At 58.8% G+C, this 23,137-nt stretch overlaps 1 protein-coding gene across 2 annotated transcripts in view; it reads left to right on the top strand.

The window, feature by feature from the left end:
• Positions 1-3,651: 3,651 nt before the first annotated feature.
• Positions 3,652-23,137, top strand: part of PPP2R2D (protein phosphatase 2 regulatory subunit Bdelta) — a 34,599-nt gene continuing 15,113 nt past the window's right edge. The window contains exons 1-3 of one of the 2 annotated variants that reach the window (XM_062214146.1): positions 3,652-3,733; positions 3,817-3,909; positions 19,590-19,687. In XM_062214146.1, coding sequence (XP_062070130.1) covers positions 3,727-3,733; positions 3,817-3,909; positions 19,590-19,687 — 198 coding nt within the window. In that variant the 5' untranslated portion in view covers positions 3,652-3,726. Of the gene's footprint in view, positions 3,734-3,816; positions 3,910-19,589; positions 19,688-23,137 lie in introns of those variants that run through there. The other variant, XM_062214147.1, reaches the window with a different exon arrangement.

Raw genomic sequence — 23,137 nt, 5'->3', positions numbered from 1 at the left:
CTCGTCCCCGCCCAGGCCCGGCAGGCAGGCAAGGCCTCGGGACACCACAAAGGATGTGCGGGAACAGCCTAAGTCAGAGGTTGGAGCACTGGGCGCCAGGGGAGAGAATGAGAAACATTTAAAATTCATCTCAAAAACACAAACTGAAGTGGAGGAAACACAAGAACGGGAACCCGCGGCAGGAGGCGCCTGGGGGAAGAGGCAGAAGTCACAGGGGCAGCGGCGCAGGAGCAGGGCATGGCTGTTGAGACTGGCCAAGCCCACGCAGGGGACAGGAGCCTCCAAAGAGCGGGAGCGAAGCGAGGAATCCGCTAACACTGCTCAATCCCATGGGCTCTGGAACCTTCTGGATTTTGCTGGGGACACCCGAGTCTCCCATCGAGTTCCAGAAGGATCTTGGCCATGGCCCCGAGGACCATGATGCCTTTCAGGCACGAGACGGGCAGCCCAGTCCCATTACAACCTGGGGGACACCCAGCTGCCTGTGCTGAGCACTCGGGGAGGGCAGGCTCAGGAGAGGGGAAGAGGGAACAGGAGCGAGCGAGCCAGCTCCACACCAAAGGCCCATGCAGGGGAGACGGTGAAGTGGTGAGGGCAGAAGGCAGGGGCTCCGGCTGCCGCCTCCAGGGAGCCGACGGTCATGCGGAGCCACCCTCTTCCAATGCTTTCATCCTGGCTGGCGGCACTGCAGTGTGGCCGCTTTTCTTCGTAGGAATTCAATCAACAAAACTTAAAAATCCGCAGACCTGCAAAGGCCACGTGATCCACGCGCACCCAGCAGGACGCGGGAAGGCCCTGGGTTGTCCCCACCACACACGCCCGCCAGGGTCTTTTTTGGTGTCCAGGAGAGTCCCGGCCCCACCTGGAGGCCACGCGTGACTCCTTCTCTCAGCCCGGGAAGTGCGTGACCTCAGCGGGACACGTGGGGACCCGGCACAAGTGCGTGGGTTGCAAGGCCCTGTTTCTCTGGACAGCGTCCTGGATCCAACATGCAGGAGATGACACACGGGCTGCAACTGGACACGCAGCCCAGCCGCCAGGCTCCGCCAGGGCCCACAGGAAGCCCCGTGTGCAGGAGCCCCCACAAAGAACCACGCGGCCACAGAGAGCCTCACGCATCCTCCTGCACGCCGTGAACCATCTTCAGGCAACTCACGGTGCCCAACCCCACGGGAAGCCACAGAAACAGCGTGGGGTGCTGGCAAAGCAGTCCTTAGGGGGAGTCCATACATGGATCCAAACACTGAGAACCTAAACCCCCACTCGGAAAACCGGGAGATGAGCAACGTGAAGCTAAAAGCAGCAGAGGAAAAAGCAGCAAAAATCAGAGCAAAAAGCATGAAAGTGCAGATGCGAAAACAGTGGGGAAAGACGTCAACAAGCCAAAGCCCACCTTGTTGTTTAGTGATTTTGTTTTTTAAATAAGATCAATAAAACTTATGGCCAGGCTAACCCAGGAAACAAGTAGAAGACATAAATTACTACACCAGAGCCGGCGCCGCGGCTCACTAGGCTAATCCTCCGCCTTGCGGCGCCGGCACACCGGGTTCTAGTCCCGGTTGGGGCACCGATCCTGTCCCGGTTGCTCCTCTTCCTGTCCAGCTCTCTGCTGTGGCCCAGGAAGGCAGTGGAGGATGGCCCAAGTGCTTGGGCCCTGCACCCGCATGGGAGACCAGGAGAGGCACCTGGCTCCTGGCTTCAGATCAGTGCAGTGTGCCGGCCGCGGCGGCCATTGGAGGGTGAACCAACGGCAAAAGGAAGACCTTTCTCTCTGTCTCTCTCACTGTCCACTGTGCCTGTCAAAAAAAAAAAAAAATTACTACACAAGAAAGAGAGGCATCGCCAATGATCGCAGGGTCATTAAAGGGACATTAAATACTGCGAAGCTCCATGCCACTGATCACTCAGGCAAAATCAGCCAGTTCCCTGAGAGGCACATCCAGCAGAACTCACGCAAGGACAGTGACCACCAGGAGAACTCCGTCTGTGCAGAGCTAAAGCCATGCTCGTAGCCTTCCAAACCTGCCGCACGGGCCCAGGCATCCTCCCTGGTCCCCGCTCGCCCCCACCTCTCTTTCTGGAGCAGGTTCGCCTGCTTCGGGACGCCTGGGCTCTCCAGGAAGGCGCTGTGTAGGAGACGCTGTCTAGGGATATTGTCGCAGGGTAAGGCTGTAGGAGGCCAGGGACAGGCAGTGGGGCTCCTGCCCTGTGATGGTCACAGACAGCAGCCGGCTTCCACTGGGCGTTCACCTGCCGTCAAGGACCACTTCCCAGTGCTCCATCTCCCCCTCCCCACCTTATGGGGACGGGACTTTGAAACAACCAATCCCCTCCGGTGGCAACAGAGCCAGTCTGCACAGCATGGGGGCTGAGCTTGCATCTGATGAAGCAGTGCCGGGTTCTAGAATCGCGGGAGCGAATTGTGATCCTTAAGTGCTGTGATGTTTGGCGACATTGAGACGCTGTTTAGGGAATTGGGCACTGGCCAGTCGGGTGGGAGTGGTCCCCCGTCACCCGGCTGAACTGTCCTGGTGCCCTGCCCCCGCCCCATCACCCGCGGGGTCTACAAACACCCAGACAGCAACACCGGGATGGTGTGGGATGAATCAGGGGCGGGGGGGGGGGGGTCGCCCCAGGTCACCACGCTCCCCCAGCTCCCAGCCCCCCTCCTGCCCGGCTCAGCCTCTCCCCAGGCCACTCGGAACCCTCTGCTGTCGTCCAGGCCATTACCTGCCACCCCAGCAGGCTCAGCCGTCCTCCCCAAGGCCCCGGCCGTCCAGGAGCCCTCCTCGCAGGCCGCTCGCCCCCCCCCCCCCGGTGACCTCGGAAACGGCTCTGGTGGCCCCGGTGACCCCCGAGCACCCGCAGAGGCCCCGGCCACCCGAGCCCGTTAGGCCGCCCCCACGCCGCGCGCGCCCCCAGCCTCGCTCCATGCTGCGGTCCCTGCCGCCCGCTGCACAGCTCCGACTTCAGTCTTCTCACGGCGGCTCCGCCCCAGCCCCGCACCGGGCAGCGCGGGCTATCTGCGCGGCGCCCCGGAAAGCGGCTGCGAACCCAGACCCGGAAGCCCACGCGAGAACAGCTCCCACAGGGGCAGCCATCAATACCTTGCGAGGCCCTCCCCGGGCTCCGCGCCGCGCCAGGTGCGCTCAGGTGCACCACCTGGATGCCCCGCCCAAACGCGCCGAGGGCACGCTCGATTGGTTGCGCCGTGCAGGGCGCGCGCTCCCATTGGCCGGGGCGTGAGCTGGGGGCGGGGCAGACCGAGAGGCCCGCCCGGGACCCGAGAGACGCGGACGGATGTCAGCGGTTGGTGCTCAGGAGCGCGTCGGCCGAACGCCAGGCACACGGAAGCCGCCGGGCAGGCCGAGGCCCGAGACCGTTGTTTGCACCCCCCGGGTTCGGCCTCATTCCGCCGCCTTGAGGCGCCCCCTTCCCGGCCCGCAGTAGGGTCGGTCCCGGCGTCAGTGCAGCTCGCGCAAGCGCAGTCGGCGGGCGGCGCGCCCCCGGCAGCCTCCGCGGCCCGCCCCGCCCGCGGCCGCCGAGGAGGCGGAGGGGGATGACGTCATTCAGCGGGGCGACGGGTATTGGGCGCCATTTTGAAAAGGGAAAAAAAAATCCCTCCCCGGCGGCGCGGCGGCGGCGGCGGCGGCGGCTGGGCTGAGCGCGGGGCGGCGGCGCGGAGGCGCCTCCTGGTCCGCCGCGGTCTGTCCCCGCGCCGCTGCCATGGCGGGTGAGCCCACGCGCGCGCGGGCGGGGGCCGGGCGGGCGCGGGGCGGGCGGGGGCCGGGCCGACCTGACGCCCTGTGTTTGCAGGAGCCGGAGGCGGCGGCTGCCCCGCGGGCGGCAACGACTTCCAGTGGTGCTTCTCGCAGGTCAAGGGGGCCATCGACGAGGACGTGGCGGAAGGTGAGGCCCGCGTCCCCGCCCGCCGCGGCGGAGGCCGCGCCCGGTCCCGCCCCGGTGCCGCGGGGCCCGGCGTCTGCGGCGCCAAGGTCACGGCGGAGCCGGCGAGCGGGTGCGGGGAGTGGGGCTGGGGTCCCGGGCTCTGCGCGGCCGGGGGCGGGCCGGGGGCGTCGCCGCCCTGGCCCCCGCGCGCCCTGGGCCGGTGCGGAGCGGACGCGGGCGAGGTCGGCAGCGGCTGCCGCCCGCCCGGGGGTCCCGGTTCTCGTCTTGAAGTTCGCGTGGACCGGACGGGTCCGGGGCGCCGGCGGACGCGCTCGCTCTCGGAAGGGAGCGGCCGCGCGAGGGTGCACGGCGCTGTTGCGGCCCGCGGGGTGACCCGCAGCGGCGCGCGGACGCTGTTGCTTGGCTTGGTTGCCTGGAGCGCTGAGAGGAGCCGTGATGGAGGCGTGTGGACTGGGTCCCGCGTGGGGAGGTGGGCGTTGCACGGTGACCCTTGGCCTGTGCGCTCCACGTGCTGGTCCTGCCCAGCCCTGCAGAGCTCCGCGGCGGCCCTGCGCTGGAGAAGGCAGCCGGGTCCTCTCCCGGCTTCGGGCGGGGGCCGGGGCCCGGGGTGTGGAAGGTCATGGGGGGGGCACAGCGGCGAAAGAGCTGTGACCTTTGTGTTTAGAACCAGCAGCCCTGGGGATTAGTTCTTGATGCAGTCCGGTGTTGCTGTGGGGGGTGACTGGGGGTGATTCTCTAAGTGGAGGGAGCTGCTCCCTGGAGCAGGCGCCCACAGGAGCGCCCGGGGCTTCCAGCACGGGCTGAGCTGCTGTGCACGGCTCCCTGTCGCGGAACACAGTCCAGCAGCCACCACACGCGTGGCAGCGTCATCCTCAGCCTCCCTGTCTCCGGAGCACGGGCGTCCCCTCCGGCCACTGCGCTTTGTAGCGGACCCAGCAAGGAGGCGATGAAGCTGCCAGTCGTTGAGTGCCCGTTGCATGCCAGAGATGCCCAGGTCCTTGGCCTGTGCCGCTGATGGGATCTTCGCGCAGGCCGTGGAGAGAGGGCCACCTCTTCCTAGTTCCAGACAGGAAGAACGTTATCTTGGCGGGTGCTGGGTGCTGGAGCTGGGCCGCCTGGCTGCAGAGCCTGCCTCAGGGACCCTCTGGGCGGTGCTGAGCCTGCCATTGCGGGATGTGGCCACCCAGCCTCGGCATCAGAGACCCCGCCGCCAAGAACTGTGAGACACGGCCAGCTGTTGTGCGGCTGCTGCTTGCAACACCTGCATCACCTGGGGGAGCGCTGGTTCAGGTCCTGGCTGTTCGCGCTTCCATTGCTCCCTGCCGATGGGCCGGGAGCCGCGGGTGATGCCTCAGGACTGAGCCTGCCGATGGGCCGGGAGCCGCGGGTGATGCCCCAGGACTTAGCCTGCCGATGGGCCGGGAGCCGCGGGTGATGCCCAAGGACTTAGCCTGCCGATGGGCCGGGAGCCGCGGGTGATGCCCCAGGACTTAGCCTGCCGATGGGCCGGGAGCTGCGGGTGATGCCCAAGGACTTAGCCTGCCATGGGCCAGGAGCCGCGGGTGATGCCCAAGGACTTAGCCTGCTGATGGGCCGGGAGCCGCGGGTGATGCCCCAGGACTTAGCCTGCCGATGGGCCGGGAGCCGTGGGTAATGCCTCAGGACTTAGCCTGCCGATGGGCCGGGAGCTGCGGGTGATGCCCAAGGACTTAGCCTGCCATGGGCCAGGAGCCGCGGGTGATGCCCAAGGACTTAGCCTGCTGATGGGCCGGGAGCCGCGGGTGATGCCCCAGGACTTAGCCTGCCGATGGGCCGGGAGCCGTGGGTAATGCCTCAGGACTTAGCCTGCCGATGGGCCTGGAGCCGCGGGTGATGCCCCAGGACTTAGCCTGCCGGTGGGCCGGGAGCCGCAGGTGATGCCCCAGGACGACCTGGATGGGGCTCCTGCCTCCTGGCCTCTGCCTGACCCATGCCTGACTGCTGTAGCCGTCTGTGGAGTAAACCAGTAGAGGGAGGCCACAGCGTCTGTATTTTGTGACAGAGCCGCCTTTGGAACTGCCTGGTTTCACCCGTGACTCTCGAAGTTGAAGGGCGGATGTGAGCGGACCCCGGACAGTGGGAGCGCCTGCCTGTCGGATGCCGCGGCCCCGTTGCCTGGAGTCGCAGCAGAGTGTGTGGCCTCCTCACTTTGAGAGAAGCTTGGGTCTTCCAGAGAGAGATGGGGAGGATCGTACACTGAACCTGGGTTGTGTAACGCCTTGTAGATTCCTCACAGCTGGTTCCTTTTCATCTCAGAATTTGTAGCTGTGGCTTGATGCTGAGATTAATTTTTATTTTGAAAGGCAGAGACAGAACTGTCTGTTGGTTCGCTCCCCAAATGCACAGAGCAGCTGGGGCTGGGCCAGGCTGAGACTGGGAGCCCAGATCTCCCCCTGGGTCTCCGTATGAGACGGGGACCAACTACCTGAGCCACCACCTGCCGCTCCCAGGTGGGCCTGAGCGGCCAGGGAGAGCCGAGGGGGCACTGAGGCCCGAGCCCTCGACGTGGCACCTGGCCACCCCACGCCAGGCGTCACCCCGGGTGCTTTAGTGCTGATGTGCCTGCGGAGGACCCGGAGCAGGCTTGCTCTGTCGCTCTTGGAAGAACTTGAAACGTTTGTTCCTCTTTAAAACAACGACATGCGTGTTTTCCTGAAACTCGGAATGAAGACTACTCTTCTCAAGAGAAAGGTTGGGAAGGTGAGTCCCGGGCGTGCGTGCTCACTCGGGTGCCGCCGTAAGAAGGCAGTCTGGCCTCCCACTCGCGGGGAAGCCAGGGAGCGGTGACGCAGCCTCTCCGTCAGCGTCGTCAGCGGTTGGTGCTGTGTCTGAGCTCATGGCTGCTCCGAGTCTGAAACCTTGTCCGCGAACCTTGATGCCAGGCACGTGAGCATCGGAGGCTCTGCCTGAGCCTTCGTGGTCCAGTGCGAGTGGCTTGGTGACCGCGTCCCTTGGTCGCCTGGACACACGGGTGCCCTGGGCTGCTCTGCTCTCCCAGTGCTGACGCACCGCGGTGAGGAAGCCCCGAGGGAACTGCACTCTGCGTCGCTGCCCCTGAGGGCACCAGAAGAGGCCACGGCCAGGAGCTGTCAAGGCTCAAGAAGTGCACGCCTCCCAGAATTCCAGTTTTCTCCTGAGAGCTTGCATTTTGTCATTGGCAACTCATTTATTTCCTGTGAAGTATGAGGATCACTGTCTTCATTTTCTGGAAAATTCCTGTCAAGTGGGAAAATCTGAATGCCCAAATACGATGGATTGTCCTGGCGGAGGAGTGGCGCTAGGTGACGCTGGCGTCTCGGGTGGCACTAGGTAGACATTGGCGTCTCGGGTGGCGCTAGGTAGACGCTGACAGCTCGGTGGCGTTAGGTGGACGCTGGCGGCTAGGTGGACGCTGACGGCTTGGGTGGCGCTAGGTGACGCTGACGGCTTGGGTGGCGCTAGGTGACGCTGATGGCTTGGGTGGCGCTAGGTGACGCTGATGGCTTGGGTGGCGCTAGGTGACGCTGATGGCTTGGGTGGCGCTAGGTGACGCTGACAGCTTGGGTGGCACTAGGTGACGCTGGCGTCTCGGGTGGCACTAGGTAGACATTGGCGTCTCGGGTGGCGCTAGGTGGACGCTGACAGCTTGGGTGGCGCTAGGTGACGCTGACGGCTTGGGTGGCGCTAGGTGACGCTGATGGCTTGGGTGGCGCTAGGTGACGCTGATGGCTTGGGTGGCGCTAGGTGACGCTGATGGCTTGGGTGGCGCTAGGTGACGCTGACAGCTTGGCTGTGCTTTTCCTGCAGGCGTCCCTCCTTGCCGTGTCACAGCTTGTGGAGGTCGTTCCTGAGCAAAGCGAGGTTTTCTCTTTCCCTGTGCTAAGGCCACCACCACGTGGGTGGGTGCCTGCTGGCAGGACGTGCCCAGGCCCCAGCAGCCTGGCCCCGCGATGGCGCTCGCTGGTCCCTGCCGATGGCCGCACAGTGAAGACAACAGGGAACGTGGCGGGGCCGGCAGGTCTCGGGCTGACCAGCTCCTGGTCGTCCCTGGGTTTTCTGTATGGAAGTGGAGTCTGCAGACGGGAGTTGAGGCGGTGCAGCTGTGCTGAGAGAACGCGGCGAGAGTCCCTCCGTGTTCCACGGCGTGCTGGAGCCCTCGCAGGTGTCTGCCCAGCACATGGGTCTTTTTACACGGTCTTCCATGGGCGCGTCCCTCTGTGTTTTCAAGTGTACTTTGTGTGGGATCGGCTTGTGTCCCGCGGGACCGTGGAGTCCTGACCCCGATGCTGTGCTGCAGCTTGTTGTCCTCAGGTCGCTCTGTGACAGGTCCGGCCGGGACCCTGCCGTCTGCCAAGCTCCCCGGATCCTGGCACAGCCTCTGCGGTGGCCGTGCTGCCATGCTGCTCCTGCACGGGCGAGAACACGGGGCCTTGCTCAGGAAGGGTGCGTCCGCTCCCAGCAGTCAGCTCACGGCTGCTGGCTCGGACTTCCACCCGAGCTTCTGAGTGCAGAGCCCAGACTTAATACTTCTAACCGAGCTGCCTCCTCAGCCTACTGTTGACTGCCTTTCATGGTTATGTAGTGCACTTTTTAAAGATTTGTTTTTGAAAGGTTCATCCCCAGATGGCCACAGCCAGTCCTGGGCCAGGCTGGAGACAGGAACTCCCTCCTGCTCTCCTACATAGGCGGCAGGAGCCCAAGTGCTTGGACAGCATCCGCTGGGTTACCTGGATGGAAGTAGGGTATCCTAGACTAGAAATAGCACTGCAGTGTGGGGTGCTAGCATCGCGAGCGGTGCGTAACCCTCTGTCCCGGTGCCGGCCCTCCCGTCTGCCTACAGGCAGAGTGGGCACAGTGTCGGTGTTGCCCAGCGCCCTCCCCAAGATGGTGCCCACTTACACCTTCCCCAGAGGCCTCCCCACATGCAGCCAACATCCGGGCTTTCGATTTAAGCTAATTTAATACCAAACCTGTCGTAATTTTTATTTTCTTACTAGTTGTGTGAGAAAGATTTTAAAATTATTTTTCAGCTTAATCACTAGGCTCAGTGCCCCTCCCTGTCTTTGTGCCCTGTAGGGAACATTCAAGGTAAAACACGTCCCTGAGTAGAAGTCACTGTGCAGGTCCTCACTTCAGAGATCAGTCGAAAGTTTACCTTTGGGGTCACAAAAACCAAAAGCAGATGGAGCCCCCACTGCAGCCTTTGCTCTCAGAACTCTTGTCTGGGCAGGCAGGCAGGGGCTACACAGGGGGAGCCCAGCCGCCCCTGCGGTGAGACTGTCTGTGCCCTCCCCCAGAGCAGCCTGGGGTGGAGTTGGGCTGCACTCAGGCTGCCATAGGTTTAGATCTGATTCGAAGTCTAGCAGTGGGCTTTAATGCTAATTTTAGGGCCGGCGCCGTGGCTCACTAGGCTAATCCTCTGCCTGTAGCACCGTATCCCACATGGGCACCGGGTTCTAGTCCCGGTTGCTCCTCTTCCAGTCCAGCTCTGCTGTTTCCTGGGAAAGCAGCAGAAGACCCCAGTGCTTGGGCCCCTGCACTTGTGTCGGAGACCTAGAAGAAGCTCCTGGCTCCTGGTTTCAGATCGGCGTAGCTCCAGCCATTGCAGCCAACTGGGGAGTGAACCAGCAGATGGAAGACCTCTCTCCCTCTGCCTCTGCCTCTCTGTAACTCTGCCTTTCAAATGAATAAATAAATTAAAAAAAAAAGTAAAAATCGGAGACTGGTGTTAGCACAGCAGATTAAGCCTGTTGCTTGGGACGCCAGCATCCCATATCAGAGGCCAGTTCCAGTGCTGGCTGCTCCACTTCCAATCCAGCTTCCTGCTAATGTGCCTGGGAGGCTAGCAGGCATGAGCTTCTGCCTGGCCCAGCCCTAACTGTTGGGACCGTTTGGGGAGTAAATCATCAGATGGAAAATTCTCCCTCCTCAATCTACATTTCCAATAAATAAACCTTTAAAAAAAAAAAAAAAGTACACACCGGGCTTGCTGCAGTGTGCCGTGTGGCTGGAGTCCGTGTCAGGTCAGGCGTTGCGTGGTCAGTTTTGGAGTGCCCAGTAAGTACGCGTGCTGACAGCTGTGTCAGGCGGACTCGTGTGGAGGCTGGCGGAGTTTCCGATTGGCTTGTAAGGCTGCCAAGCTCACCGTTCTTATTTACTAAAATGATTTCTTGGGGGGGGGGGGGGGACTGAATTTTATTTACTGGAGAGAGAGTTAGAGGCGGAGACAGAGCCATGTCTTCCATCTGCATGTCCTCTCCCAGGTCGCAATGGCTGGGATTGGACCAGACCAAAGCCAGGAGCCACAGGCGTGTGTTCAGCTGGGCCACCTGTTGTTTAGACTTTTTCATTTTTGTGGCGTGGAGGAAATGGCATGGATGTTTTGTATAAATCAGATTTTCCTTAAAAACATTAGATCTCTGATGAGCTTTCGTGGCAGAGGTTGAGTGTGGCTCCCCACATTTTGGGTCTTCTGAGACGGAATGGTATAGGCTCTGGTGTTACTGGCCAGCCCCCAGCACAGGACTGACTCCCTGGGCCACCCTCCTCTCCTCGTGCACCTGATTGGAGTAGTACAGCCTTTTAGGTTTAGAGAGAAAAACAAGTTTAAAATAGCATTTTTTTGGGAAACATAGTATAGCAGGGTATATTTTTATTTTTATTCTTTTTTAAAGATTTGTTTTATTTATTTGAAAGTCAGAGTTACACAGAGAGAGGGAGAAGCCTTCCATCCTCTGGTTCACTCCCCAATTGGCTGTAATGGCTGGTTCTGGGCCTATCAGGAGTCTCCTCCAGGTCTCCCATGTGGGTGCGGGGGCCCAAGGACTTGGGCCATCTTGTACACCTTCCCAGGCCATAGCAGAGAGCTGGATTGGAAGTAGAGCAGCTGGGACTCGAACCAGCACCCATATAGGATGCCAGCACCGCAGGCAGCAGCTTTATCCACTGCGCCACAGCACTGGCCACAGCAGGTTTTTTTTTTTAATGTTTATTTATTTATTTGAAGAGTTACACATAGAGGCAGAATGAGGCCTTACATCTGCTGATTCACTCCCCAGCTGGCCGCAATGGCCAGAGCTGCACTGATCAGGAGCCAGGAGCTTCTTCCGGGTCTTCCACATGGGTGCAGGGACCCAAGCACTTGGGCCATCTGCTGCTGCTTTCCCAGGCCACAGCAGAGAGCTGCATCAGAAGAGGAGGAGCTGGGACTGGAACCGGCTCTGGCATTGCAGGCGGCGGCTTTACCCAGCAGGTTTTTGCTTGGGAAAAACAAAATAGTTTTGTCAGCTTTTGAATACAATTTTAAAAGATTGCCAAGTTGAGACCCTTTGAATGAAAGGTGAAGGTGCGTTGACCTCATGGTGGACTTCAGTTAGCAGCTTCGTGGAGGCAGAGTTACACTAGCAGAAGACGCGCCTTCTGTTGGTTCAGCTGCGCCAACTGTGGTGCAGTCAGTCCCTCCTTCCTCCATCCCCTGGCAGCCACGACCCACTCTCTGGTCTCTGTGGATCTGCCTCTACTGGACTTTCCTGCAGCGTCTGGCCGTCTTCCACGCGGCCTGGTTTCTCTGGGTCGGTTCTTTGGCCCTGTGCTGGCATGGGAAGCCCCGTTCCTCTCAGGACATCCCTGGCACTTGTGGGTTGGTGTTGCTGGGAGTGCTGTTGTACCAAGGGGGCCGCAGTCTGAATGGATTTGGCTTGGAGGGATGGGGCTTCCTGGAAGGAGCCTGGGCCCTGGAGATGCATGTCCAGGAGGTTTATTGCACAAGGCTGAGTCTGGGCCCCAGGCCCCTCTGCTGCCTGGCTCTGTGTGTGGTCCTCGGCACCTGCTCCTGCTCTGCCTTTGCCATTTGCCACCTTCATCTCAGGCCAGGCCAGTGTGACCACCCCATGGTAGACCTGAACTCCCAGAACTGAGAGCTGAGTAGCCTTTTCTTTTCTTACATAGTTTCCGCAGGCATTTCATTACAGGCATGAAAAGCTAACCCAGCACATCTTCAGTTATCTTGGGGAAAGCCATGTTTATCCGTGATTCTCACGTGTGTGAGCGGAGGGCAGCCCTCTCCGTCTGCATGTGGGTGTTCAGCTGCCCGGCTCCACTGGCTGAAATCTCTTCTTTTCTCCTTGGATTGTCTTGGTGGTTTCCCTTTACCTTGGTGGTATCAGCTGGCCAGAGGTGTAACACGTCTCTGGATTCTGGTTTCCGTCCATCCATCTGTGACTGCCCCTACTGCAGTCCCACATCCTCTTGAGTCCTGCAGCTGTACACTGAGTTTGGAAATCCCAAGTCAGAGTGGTGGGTCTGACATTGTGGTGCAGTGCGTTAGCCGCTGCTTACTGTGCTGGCATCCCACATCAGAGTTGTGGTCTGAGTCCTGGGTGTTCCCAGCCCCTGCTGTTGCACCTGGGAACACAGCAGAATATGCCCAGATGCTTGGGCCCGTCACCCACGTGAGATGGAGCTCCTGGCTCCTGGCTTCAACCTGGCCCAGCCCTAGCTGTTGCAGCCATGTGGGTAGTGAACCAGCAGATGGGAGACTGCCCTCCCTATTTCTCTGCTTTTTAATAGATACATAAATAAGGTTGTTTTTTTTTAAAAAAAAAAAAAAAAAGAAAGAAAGAAATATGGGGCCCGTGCTGTGGCGCAGCCAGTTAAAGTCCAGGCCTAAAGCGCTGGCATTCCATATGGGTGCCGGTTGGAGTCCCGGTTGCTCCACTTCCGATCCAGTTCCCTGCTAATGTGCCTGGGAAAGTAGCAGAGGGTGGCCCAAGTCCTTGGGACCCTGCACCCATGTGGGAGACCTGGAAGAAGCTCCTGGCTCTTGGCTTCAGATCAGCTCAGCTGTGACCGTTACAGCCAGTTGGGGAGTGAACCATCAGATGGAAGACCTCCCTCCCTCCTTCTCTCTCCCCCTTTTCCCCTCTCTCTATAACTCTTTCAAATAAATAAAATCTTGGGAAAAAATGAGTCTTCCAGCCTTGTTCTGATTAGCTTTCTAATTTCTGCCCCCCCCCCAAAAAAAAAAAAAAACAACTTGGCAGCTAGGACTTTGATGGACAGAGTACTACCTTGACGCTGTAGATTGGCTTAGAGAACATTGCCGTCTTCACGTGAAGTCCTCTGCTTTGAATAGTGTGTGCTTTTTCATTTATTCAGGTTATATTTAATGTTTCACTAGTGCTTTGCCATTTTTAGTAGATTGATACCTGCTGCCCCCAGGGTGTGCATCAGCTGAAGCTGCACTGGGCTGGGACCTCCAGTGTGGGGCGCAGGCGTCCTAAGCCGGGACATGCCCGCTGCGTGGTGGTCACTGTCAGGGTGGGAGTGTTTCTGCCCGCTTTGCCCTCACAGCTGGAGGCGACGTTGTTTCTGGCAGTCATTGCCCTCAGCAGGTGGCTCTTTCTGGGGACCGCCTCCTCACTCCGTGAACTCAGCTGTGGGAGGGAGGATGTTGGGAAGGGTAGGGGTCTCGTGAGGAATGTTCAGAACTCCAGCCGAGTCCTGAAGGCTCATTTGGTCAGCAGAGTAGCGTTTGCCTGGGTCGTGGTCCCGTGCCAACACGGGTATCAGGCCAGCCACTGGTGGAGAGGGAGGGGCTGGACGGGTAACTGTAGGCCTGGGTGGGGGTGTCTGACCTGTGACATCACCTGGTCTGGGCCTGCGAAGGCAGCCACAGGCAGGACTCGGAATCAGTAATGTACAGTTGACAACTCTGTGAGCCCACGAGTGATGGTATCAACACCCAAGGGGCCCTTGGCAGAAAAAAGGCTCCCAGCCCTGGTGTAGGTGGTGAGTTGTGCAGGCCCCGTGTCTTGGTGTCTGGTGACCAGGTTGGTTATGTCAGGCGAGGGTGTGGCTGCGAGCAGGGTCGCCGCGGTGCTGTGTGTGCCTTTAAGCAGTCTTTACCGCCCTGTGGAGCCTGGGCACTGGGGGCAGGAAAGGGCCTGGTGAGCTGTGACAGATGGGCGCTGGCAGCAAGGACTGAGCGGGGAGACAAGTCCAGCATCGCACTTGTGTTGTTCTGAAAACCTCAGTGCTGGGAAAGGTACGAGAATAACGCAGTAGACACCTGCCTGTGTCGCCTCCCCCGCTCGGCGGCTTCCTTATCTGCTGTGTGAGTGGCCGTCCTACTTTGTCCCGGACAGCCTTGTCCTCGCCAGCTGTGCGGCTCCAAGTTTGGTCTCAGACCCCCGGGGTGTCTGCTTCCCCGTGTGCCGCCTGCACTGCCCCAAAGCCCTCGTGTGGTGCTGTGGGTTTGACCTGGGTCTCAGAACTCACCTGCTGTGAACTTAGTTGCCAGTGCAAGGGTGCAGGCAGGCGTGTGGGTTGTGAGGGATCAGGGAGGGTCTCGTCCCTCTCTCTGAGGACACCGCAGAGGCCGCACCTTGGTCTTGCACTTCCCGGCCTTGAGAAGTAAGCCTTGGTCCTCATGGGTCGCCTGGTCCCGGGTGTCCTGCCGGAGAAGCCCAGACACAGTCGGACGCAGGCACTCGCCTCCGCTCACACTCACGGCCTCTACCACTGTCCTCCTCCTCCCAGCCCACACCCGAGCCCCCAAGCAGCCAGAGCAAGCGGCCCCGTTTCACACTCGGTGTTGGCTGGCACAGCAGTCACTTGTTTGTGGAACAAAGATGACGGCTGCCCTGTCCCGTGGGCATGATGCTGGAGGGCAGTCTGCATTCCCCCAGAGGGGTCACCCTGTGTCCTGCCCCCACGGTGATCTCTGCTTCCAGGAAGAAGTAGCCTGCATGCATGGACACAGAAGGCCCCTTGTCCACGTGAGCGCCCAGCCTCCCAGAGGGGCTGCCCTGGTGCTGGTGCCTTGTTGCTGCCGTGACGGAACGCTGCCACCTCTGACAATCCCCTCGGCCTCCTTCCCCTGCTCCGCGCTCCCTTGTTCTCTCCTGGCGTGACACTCGTGCCCTTTCCTTCTTTCTTTTTTTTTTTTTTTTAAGATTTTATTTATTTATTTGAGAGGTAGAGTTAGAGACAGGGAGAAAGGTCTCCATCCATTGGTTCACTCCCAAATGGCCACAACGGCCGGAGCTGCACCAATCAGGAGCCAGGAGCTTCTTCCCAGTCTCCCATGTGGATACAGGGGCCCAAGGACTTGGCCATCTTCTACTGCTTTCCCAGGCCACAGCAGAGCTGGATCGGAAGAAGAGCAGCCGGGACTAGAACCGGCGCCCATATGGGATGCTGGCAGTGCAGGCGGAGGACTAACCTGCACCACGGCACCGGCCACAGTCATGCCCTGTAAAGCCACCTCTGCCCCAGTTGCCTGACCCCCCCAGCCCTGAAGCGTCCTGAGCAGCCCCCGTTTGTAAATAAGGACTTCCTTTAGCTTTTTCCTGTCCTCTCCTTCAGCCTCTGGTTCCCAGCTCCAGCTTCCTGCTGAGGTACATCCTGGGCCTGCTGTGGGCTTGCAGGTGACCCGGTCTATGGAAGACCAGGGTTGAGTTCCCATCGGCTCCCAGGGTCCTGCTGTTGAGGGTGTTTGGAGAGTGAATCGGGAAGGAGCCACTCTCAGGGTCTCTCTCTCATTGATTTTTTTTAAAGGGGTGGGGGAATTCCGTTACAGGTGGTTATTACCTCGCTCGAGGTGACTGAGCCCCAGGGTGTGCGCCTCTGCAGCCCACGACGGTCAGGGTTTGCAGGCTCCTCCCGCCGGCGGCTCCTGCCCTGGGACTCCCCTCTCCTTTGGAGCTCAGATCCCTGATCTTCCTTTCTTATTTTTTTCCTCTGGTTTTGCCAAACTGCATCTTCTGTGGTTTCCTGAGAAAATTTTGTTTGCTTTGGCTCGTTGTCTGTCTGAAACTACTTTTACTCGTTCCTAGGAGCCGGCGCTGTGGCGTAGCGGGTGGGGCCGCCACCTGCAGTGTCGGCATCCCATATGGGCTGCTTCACTTCTGTTCCAGCTCTCTGCTGTGGCCCGGGAGGGCAGTGGAGGACAGCCCAAGTGCTTGGGCCCTGCACCCCATGGGAGACCCGGAGAAGCTCCTGGCTCCTGGCTTCGGATCAGTGCAGTTCCGGCTCTTGCGGCCATCTAGGGAGTGAACCAGCAGATGGAAGACCTCGCTCCCTCTCTCTCTTTCTCTCTCTCTCTCTCTGCTTCTCCTTCTCTCTGTGTAACTCTTTCAAGCAAATAAAAAAAAAAAAAGAATACTTTACTCATTTACTCCTTCCTGAGACTGAACTGAGCGTTTGTCTAGGCCTGGGGTGCCGGGTGCGGGTTACAGTGCTTTGCAACGTTGGAGACGGCTGGGGTGCCATCCAGGCTTCTGCAGCCCGAGTGTGGCCTGCCCACTGCTTCCCCAGCTGACGCTCTGGGCCTCCGGTGTCCACCACTGGAGTGTAGACCCCCTGGGCCTGGCTCTGTCCATGGAGGGCGCTGGTCCTCGCAGAGCTGCCAGCCTGGGCCCCGGTGCTGTGCTGTCGCCTCCTTCCCTCCCTCTGTGTCCTTCTGGGACTTGTGAACTGGTGATTGGCCGCCGAAACCCACCCCCTGCCTGTCTTTTCCTGTCTGTCTCTTTCTGTTCTCCTCAGACAGGCTTTTGAGGTTGGCGCCCTTTGAACCTCCAGTTGGACCTCCTCCGCTCTCCTTCCTCCTGTCCGCCTGCTGCCTGCCTTCCGGAAGCTTTGTCGGGTGCAGGCGCTGAGACAGGCCTGGGGGGCTGCCGGAGCCGCGTCCTGCCCTCCCTGTCAGGTGACAGTCCCCCGCTCCTAGGCCTGTCCTGAGGGCTGCCCGGTGACTTGGGTTGTGGCTCGCTAGAGAAGCTCCTTGAGGACATGAGCTGTGGCTCTGATGCGTGACTGGCGTGCTGTCTCTGGCTCTGACACAGGAGCTGTTGGTTAGATTGGTCGACTTACAAAGGAAGCCACACAGTCAGTTGTGAGCCCTGGGTTTGTCAGCTGGAAGGTTCACTAGGCTGCCCCCAGGGGCCAGGGCACAGGTCTGAATATGGAAACCTCTCCTCTCGGGCTCTGGCAGTGCAGAGAGGACCCTTGGGGTGGTGAGTGCTGAGCGCCTGGCATCTTTGAGGAACAAGAAAGGGGAGTAGCCGCTTGCTCCCACCCCACCAGCTATGGCTCCCCAAGCAGACCTCCTGCACCTCTGTGCCAGCGCCCAGCGCTGTTGCCCGGGGCCGAGGAAACCTTGGCAGCCATGTGCACGTGGACCACGAGGGTCCCTGATCCTCACCCTCCACAGGTGGAAGCTGCTTCACACAGAGCTTCTGGCCTCCTGACCTCTGCCTTAGCGGTGAGGGACGACTGGCACCTGCTGTGGGCTGTGTGGGCTTGCGGCATGGGATTGACGGACTCTGTGCAGCCACCAGACAGACAAGCATAGCACCAGAGAGCCGTCATGGCGGAGCTTGTCTGGCTGAGAAGAGACCGGTGCCACCGTGAGACAGCCCGAGGGCACCAGGCTGTGCTGTGGGTAGAGCTCCACACTTCCTGGGCAGAAATTGAATCTTCATGAAGTACAGAGTGATTGAAATACCCTCCTGAGTGTCTGTCACGACCATGCTTGTGAATTCAGCACAATTCTGGTGTTCTATGTATGTATATGTGTGTGTGTGTGTGTGTGTAAAATGAAATGATGTTGATCACTTGATGCTGCTGGTGTTAGCACACTTGTTGGTTTTGGTTTTAGGGCTTGCCACGCTCTGCCGAGGCTGTGCCCATCTTACGTTCCTGCAGAGTTACGCAGCGTCATGAAATCGCGTCTCCGCGCTGGCAGTCAGGGGCGTTCTCTTTTCAGATTTAGTCCATTTTAATCAAGTTTGGAAATCACGGACAGAGCTGGAATACCATTCATCATGTAATACCATACGTCCTCTGGGATTAGTGACATAGATTTAGCTGCTTTTAATCCAGTATATGATATTTTAGTTTCATTTAAGCAAATTATGTTATTTTGAGTAATTTAGGAGTGAGGCTTCTAATAAGAAGTAGCATAATCTTTTCCCTGAGTCTGAGGATTTCTTTAAAAAAAGGGCCAGTATCATGGCACAGTGAGTTAAGTCGCTGCTTGCAACACCAGCATCCGTGTTGGTACGCTGGCTCGAGTCCTGGCTGCTCCACGTGCAGTCCGGCTCCTGCTGACGCACCTGGGAAGGCAGCAGGAGATGGCCCGAGGGCGTGGGTCCCTGCCACCTGTGTGGGACACCAAGATGCCGCTCCTGGCTCTTGGCTTCAGTCTGGTTCAGCCCTGACCATTGCAGCCTTTTGGGGAGCGAACCAGCACATGGAAACTTACTCGTCTTTCCCTCTTTGTAGCTCTGCCTTTCAAATACATGAATAAGTAAATAAGGGGTTCACTAAGAGTGCCTGGTCTTTTCTTTGGGAAGGGGTGGGAGGGAAGCAGGAAAAGAAACTGGAGCACGAGTGAGTGCGTGTGTCCGAGTTCACCGTGACCCCCGCCTGTGTCTCGCGCACAGCAGGTGTTGGCTGTGTTTTGCCCGGCGGCCCTGTGCAGGTGTTGTTGGCTACTTCCGTGGTTTTTACACTCACACTAAAGGGTTTCACCCAGTCATCTTGTTCAGATGGTTGAGGGTTGTATTTCTTTGGCTTACCCTGTGTTCTTGGGTTCAATGGTATTTCTATAATTATGTAGCAAGAATAGTGTTGTACTGTAGTCCATCATATAGAGCTATATGTATGGAAAACTTTGATCAGTTTTTTTTAAGAAATGTATCCTGTTTGGAAAGGCACAATAAAGTTGCATCTTATAGACTGTATGCAATAAAATTAACAATAGACCTTATTTAACACAAAAAAATAAGTAAATAAATAAATCTTTTTTTAAAAGCCATGAGCATAAGAAAAGTTGTTTTTTAAGAAAGCAAAGCAAAGAAACCCCAGAAAGTGGAATCCAGGGATGGAAACAGCAGTGTGGATGCCATCCTGCAAACATTGGCAGGATCTTTTTTTTTTTTAAATTGATTTTCCTTTTATTTGAAAGAGATAGATGGAGAGAGATTCTGTATCACCGGTTCACCTCCCAGTTGCCCACAACAGCTAGGTCCAGGCCAGCGCCAAGAGCCCAGAACTCCATCCAGGTCTCCCGCAGGAGCGGCAGGGACCCAAGTACCTGAGGCGTCCCCTGCTGCCTCTCAGGGTCTGGAACCAGCTTCTCCTGGGTGGGATGCAAACGTCCCCGGTGGCCGCTAACCTGATGCACTCAAACCGCCTCCCAAATTCATTGCGTTCTGGCATGGCCGCTTGGGGGTGTCCCAAAGTGGTTGGGTATTTGGGCCTTTTCTTCCTCGTAGATCACTGTCGCTCAATCACCCAGCTGGTGTAGTTTCTGTGTACAAGCTCCTGACTTCCCGCAGGGCGGCCGCGCTGTGTGCCCGGCAGCAGGGGGACTTTGGGGCCCACCTTCCTGGCGCACCTGGGCTCTCCCTGCACCCAGGGGACCGCGCACTGGGTGGTGAGTAAAGCCCTCACCTCTGCTGTGCGCTGGGCTCTGCACTGGTCCCGGAAGTGGCCACTTGGTGATTCCAAGTTTGCCGTTGAACATTTTGCTTTATCTGGGGAGAAGGCTGTATGTGTGTGTGTACCTTTCTTCTTGTTCTTGGTGTTGATTTGTGATGTTCATTGTGACTCCTCCCACAAGCATAATCTGGTGAACTGCTTCTGTATTCTGTTGACAGCTGACATCATTTCAACCGTTGAGTTTAACTGCTCGGGAGACCTTCTTGCAACAGGAGACAAGGGCGGCAGAGTGGTTATTTTTCAGCGGGAACAAGAGGTCAGTAACTTACCACCCACAGGGCCACGGCGCAGCGCGTCCTCGCTCGCGGCGCTCACAGGGAGGGCCCGGCTCTGCTTCCCCACTGTCAGTCGCGCCTCGTTACCCCCCGTGAGCCGTGTCGCGTCTTCCTTGAGGAGTCGGCTCATCCGGCTCAGGGATGTGCACGAGGCTGTTAGCGCTGCTCTCCTGCGGCTGTGAGTTCCAAACACCGTCGGGCAGGGAGCAGAGGGGGGTGGCTGGTGCGGCCCAGCCCCAGGGGAGACAGTTCCTGCACAGAAGGACGGACGGGGAGGTGGGGGCCATGGCCGTCTCGCGCTCAGAGTGCTGAGAGCTCCGGTCCTTCATGCCCCTGGGAGGTTCCACTGTAATGCGGGAGGGGCCCCAGACACAGCTCTCTCGACAGACCGGGGTTTTTCATCTTGTGAAGAGAATGGGCAGCAAGACCAGGCCTCCTCGCCTCCTTGATTTCTGCTGAGCCTCGGGCAGCCGCGTCCTCAGTGGGGGAGAAGGAGCCACGGCCACACCTGCCGCACCGGCCGCACCTGCCGCACCAGGCCTCTGCAGTGCGGCTCTTGCCTTTCCCGAGCAGTCCAGACGCTCGGTCTCTTTCTCATCTCTTAAGTTCTAGTCTAGATTCGTGGTAAGACTGGCCGGGGGAGGGGCCCTGCTCCTTGCCATGACGCTGTGTGCGCAGAACGTGCCGGCCTGCCCCTGAGGGGCCTTGTGGCGTCTGTAACATACAACCCTGGGCCCGGGGCTGACGGTCCTGACAGGTGTCAGTGGATTACATGTGTTGCAACTTAGGTTGTGATCGTGTCTGTGTGAGGAGAGCTGGTTTCAAAGGCCTGTTTTGGGGTGGTGAGCCCTTCTCTCGTGAGTGATGGCTGTCAGTCATCTTTATAAATCGCGTATGTGACCGGTGCGTGGTTTTGAGCTCTTCTGCCCTGCTGGTCTCCCCCAGCACTGCTCTGAGATGGCCAAGTCACAGCTGTCCACGTGTCAGACTTCCCACAGAGACACGCCATTGCTAAGACCGTCATCTTGTTCTGAGACAGACTGGGTATTGCAGAGTTGTAAGGATTACGATGTGTTACGTCATTGTGTGAGGTGACATTTGTGTAGGACAGGTCCCTGAAGTTGTTCAGTTTGATAAACCTGGCCGACTACAACCTGGTAAACCCTGGGCAGCCTGATTTCCACCGTGGCCGTCCTGTTTTAGTGACCACAGAAGTGTGTCATGTGGTCTGTGTGTTGGGTGTTTTCTGGGGACCTGCGTTTTCCCAGCGTGACTGACGTGCAGCCATGGTTCCCACCTACACTCCCCAGGGGCTGCTGGCGGGGTCGCAGCACCACAGCCCTCCAGTGGGCGCCAACCCAGATTCAGGCGCGTCGGCCAGCGGGGAAATGAGCACCGTGGGCTGCCTGAGGCTCAGGGGCTTGCTGCCGGGGGTGCCCTGCCATCTCTCTGTGCGTCAGGGCACTGAGATGGGCGTCCCCACCACCCTGCAGAACGAGGTTGAAGCAGAAGCTGGCGTGGCCAAGGACACGTGTGCAAGGACAGGAAGATCTGTCCGCCTTCTCCCCTTTGTGTTTGGCGTCCTCTCCCCGCACCTCAGGCTCGCAGCTTCCAGTGCTGCCACGGGCCCAGCGTGCTCCCCTGAGACACCTGCTGCTGCTGGAGGCCGAGGGAGCGCCAGGGCGTGGGCGTCTGGTAGAGGTGGCAGGCGGGTGTCGCTGGATGCGGGAGGGCCTGGGCCTGGGCCTGGGCCTGGGCTGGGCAGCCAGCACGGGCTGCCCGGGCCGACTTTGACTTCAGCACTTCCTCTGCTGGCTCTGGTGGCTGCTTTCTTGGGCGTAGGACTGGCTTGATGGCACAGACTTGTCGTTTGGAATCACTTCATTTTCCTGTATGGCGTGCTGTCCTTTGCTGAGAGGGGAGCAGCCCCCGTCCTAGAGACAGCGAACGTGCTGCCCATCTACCATCAGTGCCTTGGAGAGATGGAAGTCGTAATGATGTTCACCCTCGTGCAGAGGGAACATCGTTCTAGATGTAGAGGTTTACTTGTTTAATTCAGTTTCTTTGGCACACGTCCTAAATGCTGAAGTGTAAGCTTTTCAGGTCCTGATTATAGAGCAAGAATTAAAATTGTGATGTCTGTGTTTCAATGAAATTGTTGATGGAACATTTCACTGCGGAGACACAGTTCAGAGGTGACTCCAGCACCCCAGCCCGACTCCTGTACGGAAGGAGAGGAGACAGATGGTGTCCCCTGGGCCTCGGCCTTTCCCCTGCTCTCCCTGTCCTCCGGGTGACTCGTTACTGAAGGTGGTATACAAGGGGTCTTCAAGGCGTTCATGGAAAATACGTATTATGAAAGGAGCCATGCGAGAATTTCGAAGTAAACTCGTACTAACATGTCACGACCTGGCGGAACAGGCCCTGGTGTGAGGCCCTAAGAAGGCTGTGCAGCCGTTTGAAAAAGAGCCTGTCAGAGCAGCATGGAGGCTGCTGAATTGACGCAGGAAACCTGTGAAACATCAAATTATGGGACTTGGATGGAAGCGTGGTGATATCTTTGATGCTTTACAGAAAGTTAATAGGACTGTGCCTCAGAGAGTTGAGCAGTTTACAAGTAGGTAACTCATTTTTAAAAAGGGCTGAGGTTGGCCGGCACCGCGACTCAATAGGCTAATCCTCCGCCTGCGGCACCGGCACACCGGGTTCTAGTCCCAGTCGGGGCGCCGGATTCCCTCCCGGTTGCCCCTCTTCCAGTCCAGCTCTCTGCTATGGCCCGGGAAGGCAGTGGAGGATGGCCCAAGTGCTTGGGCCTCTGCACCCCCATGGGAGACCAGGAGGAAGCACCTGGCTCCTGGCTTCAGATCAGTGCGGTGCACCAGCCACAGCGGCCACTGGGGGATGAACCAACGGAAAAGGAAGACCTTTCTCTGTCTCTCTTTCTCACTGTCCACTCTGCCTGTCAAAAATAAATAAATAAATAAAAATTTAAAAAGGGGGGGCTGAGGTGTCAAAGGTGCCGCCCGCACGTCTGTTTGCGTGGGGTACGTTCTCCTTGTTGGTGCCCTACCTGACGAGAACCAGTGACCAGCAGCAGAAACGGTAACTGATGGCTCAGGCACCTCGGCTGGCCCAGCTCACACGGTTCCGGCCGCGAGGGCCGCGTTTGCTCAGTGGCTGCGGAGCTCCTGCGCCCGCACAGCCACAGACAGGGCCAAGTGTTCGGCAGAGACTACACAGCTGTGCTCTAGATCCTGAAGCCTGTCTTCCAAGAATCGTGCCCGCCAGGAGGTGGAAGGGGAGCCGTCACAGCAGAAGACAGGCGAGAGCAGAGGCCGTGGCTGCACACTTTGGGGTGCTCAGGCCATTTTTCTTGTTGGCCTTCGTGAGGGGCCAAAGGACACGTGTTTGTGAGAGTGGGGAAAGTCCAC

Source organism: Lepus europaeus, chromosome 17 (genome assembly GCF_033115175.1).
Source record: "Lepus europaeus isolate LE1 chromosome 17, mLepTim1.pri, whole genome shotgun sequence".
Lineage (NCBI taxonomy): Eukaryota > Metazoa > Chordata > Mammalia > Lagomorpha > Leporidae > Lepus > Lepus europaeus.
The sequence above is the reverse complement of the archived record's forward strand: the minus strand, read 5'-3'. Positions and strand labels throughout refer to the sequence as shown.